A 16,199-nucleotide genomic window follows, 5' to 3' on the forward strand; every position below is an offset into this window, starting at 1 on the left:
TATGTAATTAACTCAAATGAATAATGATGGTTGCCTCAGTTCGCTACTATTTTGTGGTTACTTTTAAAGATTTGGGTGAAGTTGATGAGGTGATGCAACTTGTCCTTGCAAGATCCCCCTTCATGAGACATTATGCTGATCGACTGAACGTCTTCTGAAAATAACACGGGACATGCAAGGTAAGAACCAGGGGACCAGGCAAAGGCAATGCTTGGTTCCTCTTGCATTGCAAAAAACAACCTGTCAACTGGGTGACTCCGTTATGACTCCCCTACGACACATTTCTTTACGACTTCCAGTTTTCAGTCTACGCCTGGAAAATCGCAACGTATAAGCCCAGCATAAGTCTATGGGAATCTGCAGACTGTGACGAGATTATTTGCATGGCAACGAAATTTAGTTTTAAATTAATGGAGAATTGTATCCAGTGATTTCACTATGTGCGGTGAAAACAGCAGTGGACCCAGAACAAAACCTTGTAGGAACCCCCTGCCTAACAGCAAAAGGATTCAGATTGTCAAACAGAACAATGGGATCTCATAGAGAAGTATGAAATAAAGGCAGCACTCAGGTCTAATGAAAAGACAGAGGACGACTCTACTCTGCCTGTAAGAGAACTTAAACTACTTTCTCCAACTTTTGACAAAAAGAAATGGTTTAAAATGTTTCTGTTTGCCAGCAACTCCGCCTGGTTACATTAAAGAGGGGTGTATTCACAACAGTTTAAAACGAGCTGCAAAACACTTGAAGAAAAGCCCTAGAATATTCAATACTAGAATATTCATTAGATAAGACCCTAATGCCAACCATAATAACAACCCAAGCAGTAGACAACGGGAAACAGACTCTATCTACACACACACACACACATTTCTGAGCAGGGGAACATGTGTAGACAACCAGCCTGAAGGAGAACAGGTGAGCGTGATCGGCATAGTTCCCTGGTCAGCTTGTGCAAACATGTTTTGCTGTGATCTTTCTCAGACTTTCTTTTTTTTCTTATATGCTGGATTTAGCACCATAACTCAACATTTGGTGTCAGAATACAAACATTCACTCCCACTGAAGAATCAAAAGAAAAAGAAGAAAGAAAAATCAAACCATTTGTCTCTTTGAAGCCAAACGTGTATTCACTTTCCCATCCTTAATTAAGCTGCTTTCTGTCTGCTCAACTTTTTACTTTTCTGGGAAATTTTGGCATTTTTGTAGGTATTTCTAATGTCCATCAGTTGTAGATATCTGAGTTGAATTGGATCTCTACATGAGATTTCTCCTGGTTCTCTGGCTTCATACCACAGTCCAAAAACACGGGGTAGATCAATTATGGACTATAAATTGCCCGGACGTGAATAGAAGAATGAATTGCAGTATGTCTCCATTTGTGGCCCAGTAATTGAGTGGCAACCTACCATGGTCTACCCCACCTGATGCCAAATAACAGCTGGGACTGGCTCCCGGACTGTGAACCTGAGTGCTGGATAAGCAGTAAAGACAATGAATATATAAATATATGCAAGATTCAAAAAGGCTGTAAGAGCAGTTTGTGTGTACTATTTGGGGCAGCTTACTGGAGGAGATCCACAAGAACTAGTGAGTAGTTGCCATCGCATGACTTAGGAACATTGCTACACTGGGAAAAATTCAATGGAATTTGTTGTGACCTGGAAGAAGGGCTTCCCTCTGCTATGTTGAACAGGATCTTTGTGTGCAAGCTGGAAAAAAAAAAGATTACCAATCAGTGCTACCAATGCATTGTAGGAATGGTAGGAGTGGGTGGTATATTCTTCACCATAGTGGCCGCTCATCCAAGAAAGGGTTATCATTGTGTGATATTTTGATTGTGGAGATGTTTCAGGGAGCCTCCTTGAACAGTGAGGTCTTGCAAGGTCCAAACTTCTACAGCTCTGCCCTTGGAATTATTGCATGTATCAGGGTTCCATCCCTGGCATTCATGAAATATTCAATCCATGTTCACTATGTGAAGTACACTATAGAGGACAGAGATTTTCTTCGCTTTCTCTAGTGGCCAAATAGGGATATTAACAAGGACTTTGGCTCTTGTCACAATGCTTTCCAAAATTATGCAACAAGTGCTCTGCAGGAGAAGTTGTGGCTTGGATTTATACTTTATCACAGGACAATTTTAATCAATGGAAACAGGTTGCAGGACACGAATAGGCTGATACATTTAATGTGTGCAGAAGCATTAACCCTGTGAACTTTGGGTTGGTCATACATGTCCAACTACATCACTGTACCAATGCAGGCAAGGGGGAATAAAGAGAGTTGGAGGGTTTAGTTATTTGTATTGAAAACCCTGCATTATTGAAATACATAAATAATGAAAATAGTTGCTTTCATACATTTGTGTATATAGAATATTGACCATCTGAGAATCATTCAAACCCCTACAGTGGAGATATGTCAGATTTCCAAGAAAATCCAAGATGAATGATGGTCTCTTACTTAAAAATAAACAAAAAAAAATAGCAGGTGTTTGAAAACATGAAGAGGACCAGGCAAAACTCATGGTAGAAGTTAGACTACACTAATTTGATTAAGAGGAAGGAAAGCAGATAAGAATGAATATTGTTAGTGCTTCTGACATGCCTAGAACTATGGATCAGCTCATTGGCTACTCTCAGACTGGAGGAGGCTGAAGGCAGCAGTTGCCTGTTTCCGCAGGTTAAGAGCCCTTCTGTACTTCTGGCTTGAAGTCACTTGTGAAAGCAGGCCATGGGTCATGACTCAGCATCCAGGCGGCACTAGTCAGGGCATTTTGACCCAGACCAAAAGACATACGGTCACAGTGGAGTCCTAAAATTGCAGGTTGACACTATGAATTTTGTTGGGAGTTGAAGTTCTCATTGCCGGCCATCTGTGACTGTTGTCAAAGGGAGGAAGACTGATCCTGGCTTGTAAAACCAAATTTTGCTTACAGTTTATCTATCTTGACCTACTAAATGCATATAACACATAGTTGGAATACTACAGCTCTTTCCATTCTTTTAATAAAATAGAAAACGATTTGCCAATGTAATAAAATTATAATGATGGCATTTTATGATATTTATAAAAAGAACAACCATCTTGACATTCTTTCTTATCTCTCTTTGTTCTTAGTTATAATGGGGACCAATTTATCAAGGTAAAGTTAATTTTTATCTACTCTTATCTTTATATTAGGGACCTTTGAACGTGATCCAAAATTTTTTCAATAAAGCCAAAGCAACACATATTATACCCAGCTAGTCCCCAGATAGTCAGATCCTATACACACAAGTTCTTCACCCCCTACTAGTTTCCAAGTGATGGGACCCGTTATTAAACTCCATCCGACCCACGGACCTCTGAGGTATTTCCGACAAATGGCACTTTACCACTACACAGTTCCGATACAGAATCTGGTACTTATATTTAGTACCTGCTCTGGTGAGATGCTAAGCCAACCAAGCCAAAATCAAAACTTGATGTAACAGTGACTGACTAGGCAGGGGGTGACGTCACTCAGCGCAATCCTTGACACAATTAAACCACTATTATAAAAAAAAATTTAAAACAATTAGACACTTGCAAGACTGCTCCATATTAGTCCATACTTTTCAATCGTGTTTTGGGTTTTGAAAAGGCCTTCAGCCTTCGCCGGCTCTCCTCACTTGCTTTGTGAGCAACTGGGCCACCTTTGCCTCAATGCCCTCCATTGTTTATGGGATTTAGTGTAGTGTGTGTGAAATGACGTCACAGTAGCTTTTCCAGTATGCTGGGTAAATTCATCAACATCGATTTTTAGCTAAAATTTCATTTGATCATTTGGTATGGTCCAATAAATTACAGTTTGAGTAATCTATTGCCCATTTGTTTGTAAAAAAAAAAAAATGGATCCTTTTTTAGTTTATATTTATCATTACATGGTGTTCATGGTTGTAAAAAAAGAGTATGTCTTGCTTTGTGCTGTAGGATTTTAATCTGTTGAATGGAGCTGTTCATGAACGGTTGAGAATAATGTGTCCCTTGATGTGTGAAATCATATCATTACTGCACATCCCAGTTAAAGCATACAACTTACCAGGGCCACTGATATGAGAAGTGCTTCTGCTGCGTCGGTTGCCAACCATGGCGGCAACACGGGCGCTGAGGCTGTAGCGTCTCTTCTTGCCTCCACCACCAACCATGCCCAAAGCAGTATCAGATTGGCTGCCATCAGTGTGTTCCTGCATGTAGATATCCCTGCTCATACTGGAGCATTTCAGCATACTGCTTCCTGAAGTTTGCATCTGTCTACTGGAGGGGAAAAAAAAAAAAACACAACAAGCAAACAAATAATAAACTCCGACATACTTGATTGCTAAGCAAAGTAAATGACTGGTCTATATTTGTCTGATCTCTTTCCTTATTTAGCCTAAAAATGACAAACTAGAGAACTAAACAAATTAAAGATTATTGTTTTCTGTATTTGTTTTTTCAAAAAAGTTTTAATCCATCCATTGGCTACCACTTATCCAGGGTTAGGGTTAGGGTTGTGGGGGCAGCAGAGTGGCCCAGACCTCCCTCTGCCCAGCTACTTGGTCCAGCTCATCTAGGGGGATCCCAAGGCATTCCCAGACCAGCCTAGATATATATTCCCCCAAGCGTGTCCTTGGTCTTCCCCAGAGCCTGCTGCCAGTTGGACATGCCTGGAACACCTCACCATAGGTGTCCAGAAGGCATGCTAACCAGGTGCCTTAAGCAACTTCATCTGACTCTTCTCTATGTAGACAAACAGCGACTCCACTGCACTACCTCCCATGAGATACCTTTATCCTTCTTGCTATTCTCTATAGTCATCAAGCAAAGTTCAGTTTGTATCAGTGGCAACATATTAAGTTTGTGTGTAAGCCTTACACAATCATTTAGACAAAAAGCCAGCTAAATGCATCTACAGAGAAAGGGAAACCCACAATGAATAGCATGGAATTAAGAAAAGTGAGGGGAACGGAGTGGCGAAGGGGGATGGAGCAAAGATCTTGGAACCTAATGTTCTTGGTTTGATTCCCAAGCTCCTCTTGGACTGTTGAAGTGTTGTCGAGCAAAACACTGAACTCTTCACTGATCCCTGTGCACTACTAAGTGGCAGCCTGCTGCATATTCAAACCTTTATTTATACTTGTAAGACCACTGAGGTCTCCCTCATTTTCAGGGTCGACAAGTTTACAAGCAAGCAGAGCACAGTACCACATTATAGTGAGATCAAATTAAAAAAACAGTAGATAAACTAAAAACAGGCGAAAATGAGATTAAATTAAAGACAGTACGGAAGCAGTGGATAAAAACTCGAAACAAGTAAAAATGAGATCAAATTAAAAACTACAAGGGGGTGGATAAAACTAAAAACAAGTACAATTGGCAGTAAAAATAAAAAAAACAAAACAGTAGATAAACTAAAAACAGGTGCAAATGTGTTTAAATTAAAGACAGTATGGAAGTAGTAGATAAAACCCGAAACACGTAAAAATGAGATCAATTTTTACTCAAAAGTACAAGGGCAATGGATAAAACTAAAAACAAGTGCAATTGGCAGTACATACATTTTTAACCAAGTGTTTAAAAACAGCGGCAGAGGGGAGGGTATCTAATTTTAGGGTTTGTTGCAGATTCCATGTTGCATATGGTTCATGATTCATCCATGACGGGTTAAATTTAGAGGACATTTTCTTGCAAGGGATTTCTTAAGTATAAAAAAAAGCCTGAATGAATAAATAAATATGCACAAGACAAATAAGGACTGACCTTAAGCGGCCCCTTGGGCGTTCCGACTGGACTGACATGTAACTGGTAGTGCTGAGGTGGGAGCCACTGCTGGCTTGAGAAAGTGCTGAGACGTCACTCATGTCACTGTCTGACGAACGACCGGACATGTTGTCACTACTATGCCGCTGCTCTGAATACATCTACAGAAAAATCTGAGAGTGAGCTCTGTGGAAGTACAATGATGGGGTGAAGGTCTTACAAGTGGATGCTCACCTTCTTTTTGGTCTGTGGGTCCATTTTTTTGTCACTTAAGGCTGATGTGCTATAGGAATGTACTTTAATTTGCAGCTGTCGGACTCTTTCCTCCAGGACCAAAGCTGATGGCCAGATGCAGAACAGATAATTCAAAAGTGTTCCTCAGAGTGAATACTGGACCTGGTTCATGTACTTCGATCATGCAGCACCTTCACAAAGCATCAATCACCGTGGTGGGCTACTAAGAGAGAACACAGGGCCTGGTTGCTGTAGTTAGGTGAAGCAGAATGTTCACAGATGGTACTTAAAGTCAACAATCTTAGAAGAATTAGAAATCCTAAAATACGAAATACAAAACAGCTTCTTCAAAGTTTGTATTGTGAAAGTATGAAAATAAAAATGGCATATTGATTGAACTACAAGCTGCTATAAGCAACTCAGGGATGTGCTAAAGGTTAAGCTATAAACATCTCATAGTATTTTTTTCTGGACAGATTCTACTGTGCTAATGACAATTTAACATGGTCTAGTCAAAAATAGCTACTTTTAAGAGGAATATCAATTTAACAGTTTTAAATTGTACTTACGTATAAAAAACACCAACAAAACTTTATACATGGATGTATTATCATGGTTTGACTGCGAAAGACTCAAATTCTTCTAGAAAATACAGAAATTACAGGTCTAAAATGTCAGCTTAAAATAGTATGGTATGAAGACTGGCTTGCAGCAAAATCTCCTCAAAATCAATTGTTTGTTATGTACAGCAGTTGTTTGTGCAATAAAAGTTTTGGGGGAAGTTATTTAAGTTCGTGACAACCCAAAAGAAAATTGAAAAAATGAAAAAAACAAGAAAAACTTTTATAACTCACACCAAATTAGTACCCTGTGCCTCTTTAGAGGGGAATTATTGTAATTAAGTGTGTGTCATATTAAAATGTCGAATTTAGGTGGTTTCTGATAAATCATTCCAGTTCTCCTTCAAACCCACCTTGCTCAACACTGCTGTCCTTGGCTGGAAGCTGCGGTAGCTGCCGGCCCCTACGACTTGATGAGGATGTGCCAATTGAAGAGGAGTGACTGTAATTAGGGGTAGCTCTGATAACAGATGGACACAAACACAATGGGGTGAGACAAGAATAAATCATCAATTCATCATGAAAGAATGCGAGGTCAATCCATCATTTAAAATCATAACCTGCTGTATCTGTAACACAGAGAAATGTCAATTTCAATCATGATAATATAAATGGTACCATAGGAGCTGTTGGTAGTGACCGAAAGAACGAGATTGTGGATACAAGCAACCTAAAATGAGTTTTCTCAGGAAGGATGGTCGAACTCTCCCTTAGAGATAGGGTGAAAAGTTTGGCCATCCGGGAGGAATTAAGACTAGAGTCACAAAAAGAGGAGTTCTGGACGCCTCTCAGGGGAGATCTGGGAGGCATTCATAGGGAAGAACCAGGACACAATGGATAGACTATCTCTCTAGGATGGCCTGGGAACGCCTTGCGATCTCCAGAGTAGCTGGACCATGTGGAACTAATGTGGAATACCATTACAAATGTTATAAAAAACATACCAAAGAATACCAAAGAATGTCAGATGCCCAACCCTCTAGAGAAGTGTTGACAGATATGTATAGGGGTTTGAAAGGTTTATCAGTAAATAGATGAGTTATCTGCTGTTATCTGAGTTTTATTAAATGAAGTGCTGTATTGACTGTTTGGGAAAAAAACAGTCAAGAGATAAGGGGAGAAAAACTGGATGATAAATGATATATGTCAATCTTAACTTATTTGTAATATCATTAAGAATCATATGCATACATTTTAAGAAGGGGGGCTGAAAGACAAATTACACACTGGCTTAAAGGTTTGGCAGAAATAGGAAAGATGTATTTTGTTACCACAGACTGAAGAATACATTACCAGACAAGCATAAAGGGAAACTATCTCACTCCTAATAGGCCATATATTCAACAACAACCAAAGAGTTAGGGTAAGATTTATATAGATGTGGAATGATCAAATATCATTAGTCTGATGTGTTCACATGTTACACCACAATTTGACAGCAACTGTTTGTTGATGTCATGAATGTGTATGATATAGTGGAATAAGGAACTGGAAGAGTGATATTCTCTACCTGCTAGCCTATAAAAAGAAATACATAAATGAATAAATAAAGTAAAGGCATGTTGCAGAGGTAAAATCTGAGAGTGACCCCTGTGGAGGGACCATAAGCGTTTAAGCCTATGTGCATGTGGTGTGTATATAAATGAAATATAATAAGTGCGGGATAATTGTTAATGTTTACACTTAAATTGACTTGTACTGAGCTACGCTAACCAAGTCCTTATTAAAATTGTATTTTTAGGATTCATGTCAGCTTCATTGTCTTTACTACTTATCCTGCACGCAGGATCGTTGGGTGGCTGAAGCAAATCCTCAAGATATGCCCACTCAGGCAGACAGAACATGACAAAACCACAGAAAAAGGACCAAGACAACCACTGGGACTGAACTTGAAACTTTCAGTGCACCATTGCATGACCCATTTTTATATATTTTTCTTATTAATCATTTGATAAATGTTTGAGATGCGTGTGAATATTAATGAAGCTTCTTATTGAGCTCCTAAGTAAAGATGCTAAATGATGGAATCATTCAATCAGAGTCAAGGAAATGTTCTAAAAGGTCAACTCAATGATTTCGTTATGTGTTACAGTCTCTTCATCAATAAAATAAATCAACTTTAACACCTGGAGGGAGAATGGAAGTTGGAAGATCGCAGACATGTTGTGCTGGCACTCCTTACTCTGTCCAGCGATGGCTGCAGATCACTGTGTTGCCACAAAATGGAAGAAAAGAGGAGAGAAATAAAAGAGGAAATCAGGAGAGTAGAAAGAGTTAGTGAAAATAAGGAAGAAAATTTTGAACAAAAAGGTAGTTGGGTGGGGCAGATGAAAAAAATATGCATGAAAACGAGATCATGGGAAAATAGGACAATACAGACACCAGGGGGTATTGGAATAGTAATTGAAATGTAATATTATTGGCATTATGGTATGGTTAGTATATATAGTATGTAAGTAATTATGGAGACATTCATAACATTTAACAAACTTTCTAGTAAGTTGCTCGGAGTAAATATTTCACTCTTAAAAGCTGACAGGGATTAACCTACTGAATTCACTGTCGCTCACTCCAGTTCATATACCCCTTATGACATTTTAGATAACATGTAATATCTATTGCGCTCCAGGTTTAATTGCCTAGAACGCCAAATTGTAACTTTTAATTACAACATGTCCATATCTACTTCTTGTTCTGCTTTTGCACAATTAGCTTCCTATGTCACTGATATCTCAGTGAAACAGAAACACATGCAGGATAAGATGAATATAGGTTCATCAAGATGTACAAGTTCATTTAGTATTGTTTTTGGAGGTAAGAGGACAAAAAGATAAAAGAGACAGGTGAAATCTAATTATGAAAAATACAATAAAAAGCGATGCTAGCTAAGCCAACACCATCGCACAGAAACTTAACACACACTGCAGCATCACAATGGTTTGACAAACAGATGATTTATTGCATTGTGACAAAAATATTGTTAAAGAATGGCCCGTTAGCACAAAAATGATTCCCAGTTTGTTTGGCAAGAGATGTAATGAATGGCCTCCTATTACAGGCTTACCCATAAATGGCTTTATAAATTTTATTTCCTCACAGGGGCACCGAGGGGGTTATAGTATCTACCCACACCCATTGTATAAGCAAGACATGCAAAGCAGAAAAAAAAAACATGTAAAAAATAAAAATATCCATTACAAACTTACCAGTGGTAACCCCCACTTCTATGTTGATTGTTGCATAGATATTTATGAATGTAAATTATGTACTGCAAGGACTTGACACTCATGAGAATCCTGTGGTCATGCAGTTGTAAAATTACATTCCATGTAAAACATGTAAAATGTAGTTAGCTCATAGTGAAGATGGAAACCATCATTGAATGACATACTGTATGTCATAATATAAGACTGGATGTTGTTTGTTTTCTTGATTTACCTGTTTGTATGCAGGCACTCAGCACTCCCACCCCGGACAGACCTGCGCATCTCCAGGACCTCACTGTCATTGTGATGATGATGGGTAAACAAATTTTATCTGATCAGAGAATTATGTTAATAGTTCCAGTAAGTTAATAATATCATTTTAGATAATGCAAGAATGCAAATTTAACCATAGTCTGTGAGTGTTGTAGGGGCTTGCAGTATTATGATAAAAGTACCTTATAGTTTATGGATCGAAATAATTGCAAGACACTGGGAAAACCAATTATTTCCAATATTCTAACTGATACTGTGTCTAGGGGTCTGCGTTGGACTGATGGATAAAATGAAAACAAAAAGCTTTGGACATAAAGAATGAAGAGACATTGTGAGGCGAACATACAGATAGCAATAAAAGCATTTCAAATAGGAAGGTTGATTTGTGAGATAGTAATCAAATTAAGTTATACATGAATGTGTATTATCAAAAATTAACATTCAATAATGTTTAACAAATTAATCTGTAATTAACATTAAATATATATGTATATAATTAAAATGATCAAGTTACTTAGACCTACACGCCACAACATTTACCAGTTCTTACAGTAGTAAAAATACGCCCCCAAAAAAACCTTACACACTTCTCCTTTAACAATACAATACAAATGCCCTTTGATTTTCCTTGAATTTTTTTACTTCAGTAGTCTCAGATGACCAAGACAACTTAAATACAAATCCCTCCACAGAAAGCATCCTCAACAGGTTACCTGTCCTCACTGTTCTCAAAGTCCGAGTCGCTAGAGCACTGGTACCCTTGATGGGAGTCATGGTATTTGGAGGGGGAATGGTGGGGGTTTTGGTGGATATCATCCAGACTCCTGGTGAAAAAAAAGGACAAAAAAAAATAAATACTGACGTACTGATCAAAGTAATACCATGGGTGGCACATACTGGGGTATACTACAAAAAAGGGATGCGAATGCGAAAAGACACCTTCAGCATATTCCGTATATGCATGTGAGCACAAATTTGACTTATCATAAAGTTGAAGAAATCACCTTGTTACTTATTTAAACTAAAATCAAACAGAAGCAGTAGATGTGGAAGATAAGATAAGATAAGATAAGAACAACTTTATTAATCCCGAAGGAAATTGTTGTGCCAGAGTTACAGAAAATATAACAGTACTAAATAATAAAAAGAAAAAGGCAGAATTAGAAGTAAAAATAAACTATAAACTATAAAGTGTCTCAGTGAAACTATAAAGTGATAAAACTATAGCGTCTTAGTAACAAGTGAGTGAAAGTCATGTGGTTGTTCGAATTACCGGTAAAAATCTAATGAAACACTACACACCCTGACACAACCACAGAATGACATTTGTACAACTGATCCTGACCTTTGCATTGGTATGTGTGTAGGTCTTGAACATGCACGACAAGATTCCTCTCTGTGAGGAGAAACAGAGCGCGAACGTGTCTGGGTGGGACGTTGCTGCCCGGGTACCACCAGTTTGCTGTCTCGCTCACTCTCTCTGTAGAGATGCTCTCCATCTGCACCACAAACAAATGCAAAAAACATTCCCATGTAAACATCCATACGAGCATCCATTGATGGTGACTTTACAACTAAAAATACAGAAAAAAAATTCCCTTGCAGATTGTGGAACATATATTGAGATATTTCAAAAGTAAATGGCTAACTAGCAAGCTGGTTTTGCTCTTATTATTATGCACAAATACACACTGATAATTTGGACTGTGATGCTTGCTGATGGCATTGTGATTTGTAGTGAGAGAAAGAAAATCTGAAAAAGGTTAAGGTATGAACTGGATGGAGAGGAATGAAGGTTAGCCACAGCAAGCCAGAATACGAGTGTGTGAATGAGAGGGACTCAAGTGGAACAGTGAGGTTACAGGGAGTAGAGGTGAAGAAGGTGGAGGATTTTAAGTCCTTGGCATGAGCAATGGAGAGTTTGGAAAAATCATTTGTATTGTCACTGCACGACTGTTGCCCATGTCTATATATTACATATACTGTTATCCTGGGATTATTTGATTTGTATGCTTTTTCTGCTAAAATTTTCAGCTAACTTTCCAAACATACTGATCCATCAGAAGCGTTTTATGTATTCTTTTATTTATTACCTTTTGCATGTCCTACTGGGCACAAAATAAGTATTCAAAATATAACAAGTCATTTGATCCTTTCAACTCAGGAAGAATTGCATATTTGCCAGCAACCAAACAAGTACTTCGGAAGTGACTCTTGTAGGCTCTTGTTGTTGTTTGTCAACAACAAAACTGGCAGCTCCATTGACAGTCTTGGGAGTGTGTGCAGCTGTGTTGACTGGTCTTTTATTTATTCTAATGATAAGCCACTGATGCCATTTGTAGTGATGATATTTTTAGTTTAACTTTTGACAAAAAGAAAATAATGGATATTTGATTTTTTTTAAAGTACAACTTTCTAAAATGCCTTAGCTCTTATACAATACTTGCCAGTACTAAAAAATGTATGATAAAAAATACTGAGGAAAAAGTGGCATGCTCTTTTGATCTACTTTTTGTGGAAAGACAATACATGATACAACCAATAAAAGAATTATATCAAACAGAAATCACTTGAGTATTCATCTGGATGTAAGATCATCTTTTCTTTTTACATAGGTATCCCTGCCATTACCTGAAATGTACAGTATGAGGGTCAAATAAGACATTTGAGCCACAAATTTAATATATTCACCAAAGTGAAACCATAGCAGAAGCAACTGTAGTGAAACCATGCAACAAGGGCCGTTTTAACATATACTGCCCCTCCTGTTTTTGTAGGCGTAATATCCAGCTAAATCACAGGATATCCGGTAGGATAAAAGCAAACTACTAAGGCTATCAATTTTACATGCACTCAGACCTGCAAGTGTTTATGGCTAGCAGAGGAGAAGAGCTGCTCATTGTAGCCTCTGTAACACTGCATCAGCAGGATGCAGGAGGTCTGTTCCAACGTTAGAGTGGCAAAAGTCTCTGCAGGGTGTAATTTTTGTTAATTTCATAAAACGAAGTACTTTGGCGTGAGGGGGAGACAAAAATAAATCTCTCTGTGCCACTGCTTGATAATTCCAAACATATCAATCAATGCCCAGCTACCCATTACCTTTAGTCTTTGCTATCAAACAATCATTCAATTCTTTGGAAAGATGAGATGAGACCCTACACTCAAGCAAATACACACTGCTGAATGCATTAAGAAGAGTGTAAACTTGTGCCGGAATGCTAGAAACTAAGCACTACGATACACTTTAAGAATATTCATTGTAAGTTTGTTTTTAGATGGACATACTCTGTAGTTTCTTGCTGTTACTTTCTCCTTGGAAATGTCTGCGTGGGAGGTAAGGGGAAGGCTTTGGCAGAGGTATAGAAGACACATCATGTGTCTGAAGTTTGTACAAGTGGGGGATGTCATCAAGCAGGGCAGTTTCCAATTCTATCAGGATCTGAGAAAAGATAAAAAAAGGATGAATTCTATGCCAGGTTAGTATAACCGAGAAATGAAAGCCATGCAGCAAGAGTTTTGTATGTTGAAATGCTTTGTATCTGACCTCGCCCATGAACTCGCTCTCCAGCTCCTGTACCCTGGTCTGGTCCCACACTGTGATTTCAAGCATGCGTTCTCGGAAGTCCCGTCGGTGAACATGTGGATAAAGAAAGGTCTGGTTCCACTTGGGTTCAGTGCTCCTCTTAATTGTTTTAGTCCGTCTTTTACTCTTGTCACTACAAGACAGACAGAAACAGTCACACCTGTGTGTTTAATTTTTATGGTCTGCATCCTATGATATGTTTTTATGCTTGCAATAGTTTCTGTTTTTTTCATTTTAACTTATTCTCATGCCACAAAAAGTGAGAACCCTCACTTGTCAATGACAGAAACAGGGATAGTAAATGCAGCAGCATGGTGTCTTATGTCTTAAATCATGATGATTCTATGTGTATTGCATTTAACTTGAAGTTCTTTGTCAGAGGAACGTTAAGAAGTAGAAAATCTTGAGAAAGCAACTACCTTGTTAAACACATGTGATATCTAGCATCTAAAAATACACCTGGTTTGTTTGAGCTGTTCAGCTTAGACAAGCATAGTTCAACTTTTAGTTGGTATAGATCAGATATTGTCACTATAAGCCATACAGATCCTTTTTTTCTTTTTTAATTTACAGATTTTAGATCTAGATCAAATTACATGACTTTCTACAGGGTCTCAGTTTAGATGTTTTAATGTATTGTGTGATTCACATCAGCGCCATTCATATGATGGCAAACTTGATAAAAATAAACCACACAAGGAAGGTGCAAAAGCAATCCAAGCTATGACAGTGGACACATTCTTGACATACAGTAAATATGAATGGACAGAAGAAAAGCTAATGTTGCAATACCTTCTATCAGGCAGGAAGTACATCTTAACATAGGGGTTCCGAGGTCTTCCATCTGGTCGGTGGGGTAGCGCTAAGGCATGAAGAATGTTGACTATCAACTGGTGACCTACTTTGTCATACCACAGCTTCACCTGTAACAGTTTTTGAAAGCAGTTAGCTTCTGCCCAAATATCTGCATAATGATATATCCCATCTGGTACTCACAGATAGCTGTCCATTAAGGACCAAAGAAGTACCTCTGAGGGCACTGGGACTCGTAGGTGACTTAATGGATATAGAGGGGTGATCCACTTTCTGCGATTCAAAGGAAATGGTGCCTGCTACGGGAGCAGGAAAGTGAAGTAGTTATTTAACGCTAACAAGTGACATGATTAGTCAAGTGAGTCCTCTGAAAATTCTTACACAGACAGAGTCCATGGCAGTTATAGTTCGTTTTAAAGACTTACTAGATTCTGGCAGGTGATTGGTTGACTCTGGGATTCTTTGGATGTCTCTGTGAAAAGCAGAACTCAAAAACTTAACTTCAGCAATTTTTCTGTATGTATGTATGTATGTATGTATGTATGTAAAAATATAGGAGGATGTCCAAAATGATTTGAGTGAATTTATAGTCTCAGTTATATGGTATAAAAACTTGAAGGGGTAATATCGCTCCCAAATAATACTGGATTGGTAGACAGACACTGGAAAAGGGCTCCAGTAATTAAATTGATACTACATTAATGGCCTCCAATTCACATCTTAATGACCTTGTGGTTCCAAAGCGCTTTACACTGGATGACATTCACCCACAAACCAATGGCAAGGCACTAGCAGTCAGGGGATTTTAGTGTCTTGCCCTCCGACACTCTAACATGCAAACTGGAGGGACCAGGGATTGAACCACCAATCTTCTGATCGGAGGGACAGCGCTCTATCAACTGAGCTACAGAGTTATTAATTAAAGGGCAGAAAATATCTGACAATGTGCAATCATAAAAAAAAAAAAAATGACACAATAATAGTAATAAGTAATAAATAATACATAACGACAGCAGCTACTTAGATGCTTTTCCACGAAACAGTTCCAGCACGACTTGGCTCAACTTAAGTGATTTTCTTGTACTTGATAGTGCCACCTAAATGTGGGCAGATTGTCAAGGCATGAAACTGCCGTGATGTTTTAATCACAGCATAAATAATGATGTACTTGGCCATGATGTACTTGCTACTTTGTCTGTGGCTTTTTGTCACACGAGAAGCAAGAAACCAGAGAAGTCAACAAGCAGTGAGACCTAGCGGCAGCCATGCTAACATGTCGCGTTCTGGCAGGCTTTGTTTTCAGAATTATGGGTTTAATTCTTGTGTTCCACGCCATTCACTGATGAAACTTCCTGGCCAATCAGTGACCTGTAATTGTTGATATTGTGTTTTGGTATCAGCTCTGCTTGCTTGGAACCTCACCAGAGCGGGGTGCTAAAAAACACAGCAGGGTACCATCCCTAATGGAAACACAATAAGAACCTAGTTGAGTCATACTGGAACTATGTGGTGGAAAAGCATCGCTTGATATATTTATAAATGTGTGACCACACAACAGTGAATCTTACCCCATAGGTCGAGAAACAACTATTTCCACTTGGGGTTCGGCTTTAGACTTAAGAATAATGTTGTATACATCTTTCTTGGTTGCTCCAGGCAATGATTTCTTGTTCCATTGCAGTACCTCATCACCTAGAGTCAATA

At 38.5% G+C, this 16,199-nt stretch overlaps 1 protein-coding gene across 3 annotated transcripts in view; it reads right to left on the reverse strand.

Moving 5' to 3' along the window:
* rims1b (regulating synaptic membrane exocytosis 1b) overlaps positions 1-16,199 on the reverse strand; it is a 51,271-nt gene that overhangs the window by 3,898 nt on the left and 31,174 nt on the right. Inside the window, exons 8-21 of one of the 3 annotated variants that reach the window (XM_086176742.1) lie at positions 16,064-16,187; positions 14,921-14,967; positions 14,679-14,794; positions 14,475-14,605; positions 13,644-13,815; positions 13,385-13,538; positions 11,445-11,598; positions 10,813-10,923; positions 10,059-10,121; positions 8,747-8,827; positions 6,974-7,080; positions 6,001-6,104; positions 5,767-5,927; positions 4,067-4,278 (exon numbers count right to left, since the gene is read on the reverse strand). In XM_086176742.1, coding sequence (XP_086032868.1) covers positions 4,067-4,278; positions 5,767-5,927; positions 6,001-6,104; positions 6,974-7,080; positions 8,747-8,827; positions 10,059-10,121; positions 10,813-10,923; positions 11,445-11,598; positions 13,385-13,538; positions 13,644-13,815; positions 14,475-14,605; positions 14,679-14,794; positions 14,921-14,967; positions 16,064-16,187 — 1,737 coding nt within the window. Of the gene's footprint in view, positions 1-4,066; positions 4,282-5,766; positions 5,928-6,000; positions 6,105-6,973; positions 7,081-8,746; positions 8,828-10,058; positions 10,122-10,812; positions 10,924-11,444; positions 11,599-13,384; positions 13,539-13,643; positions 13,816-14,474; positions 14,606-14,678; positions 14,795-14,920; positions 14,968-16,063; positions 16,188-16,199 lie in introns of all 3 variants that reach the window. The other 2 variants (XM_086176741.1, XM_086176743.1) reach the window with 2 other exon arrangements.

This window comes from Fistularia commersonii, chromosome 29, assembly GCF_037954325.1.
Source record: "Fistularia commersonii isolate RoL2024-O1a breed Wild chromosome 29, RoL_Fcom_v1.0, whole genome shotgun sequence".
Classification (NCBI taxonomy): Eukaryota; Metazoa; Chordata; class Actinopteri; order Syngnathiformes; family Fistulariidae; genus Fistularia; species Fistularia commersonii.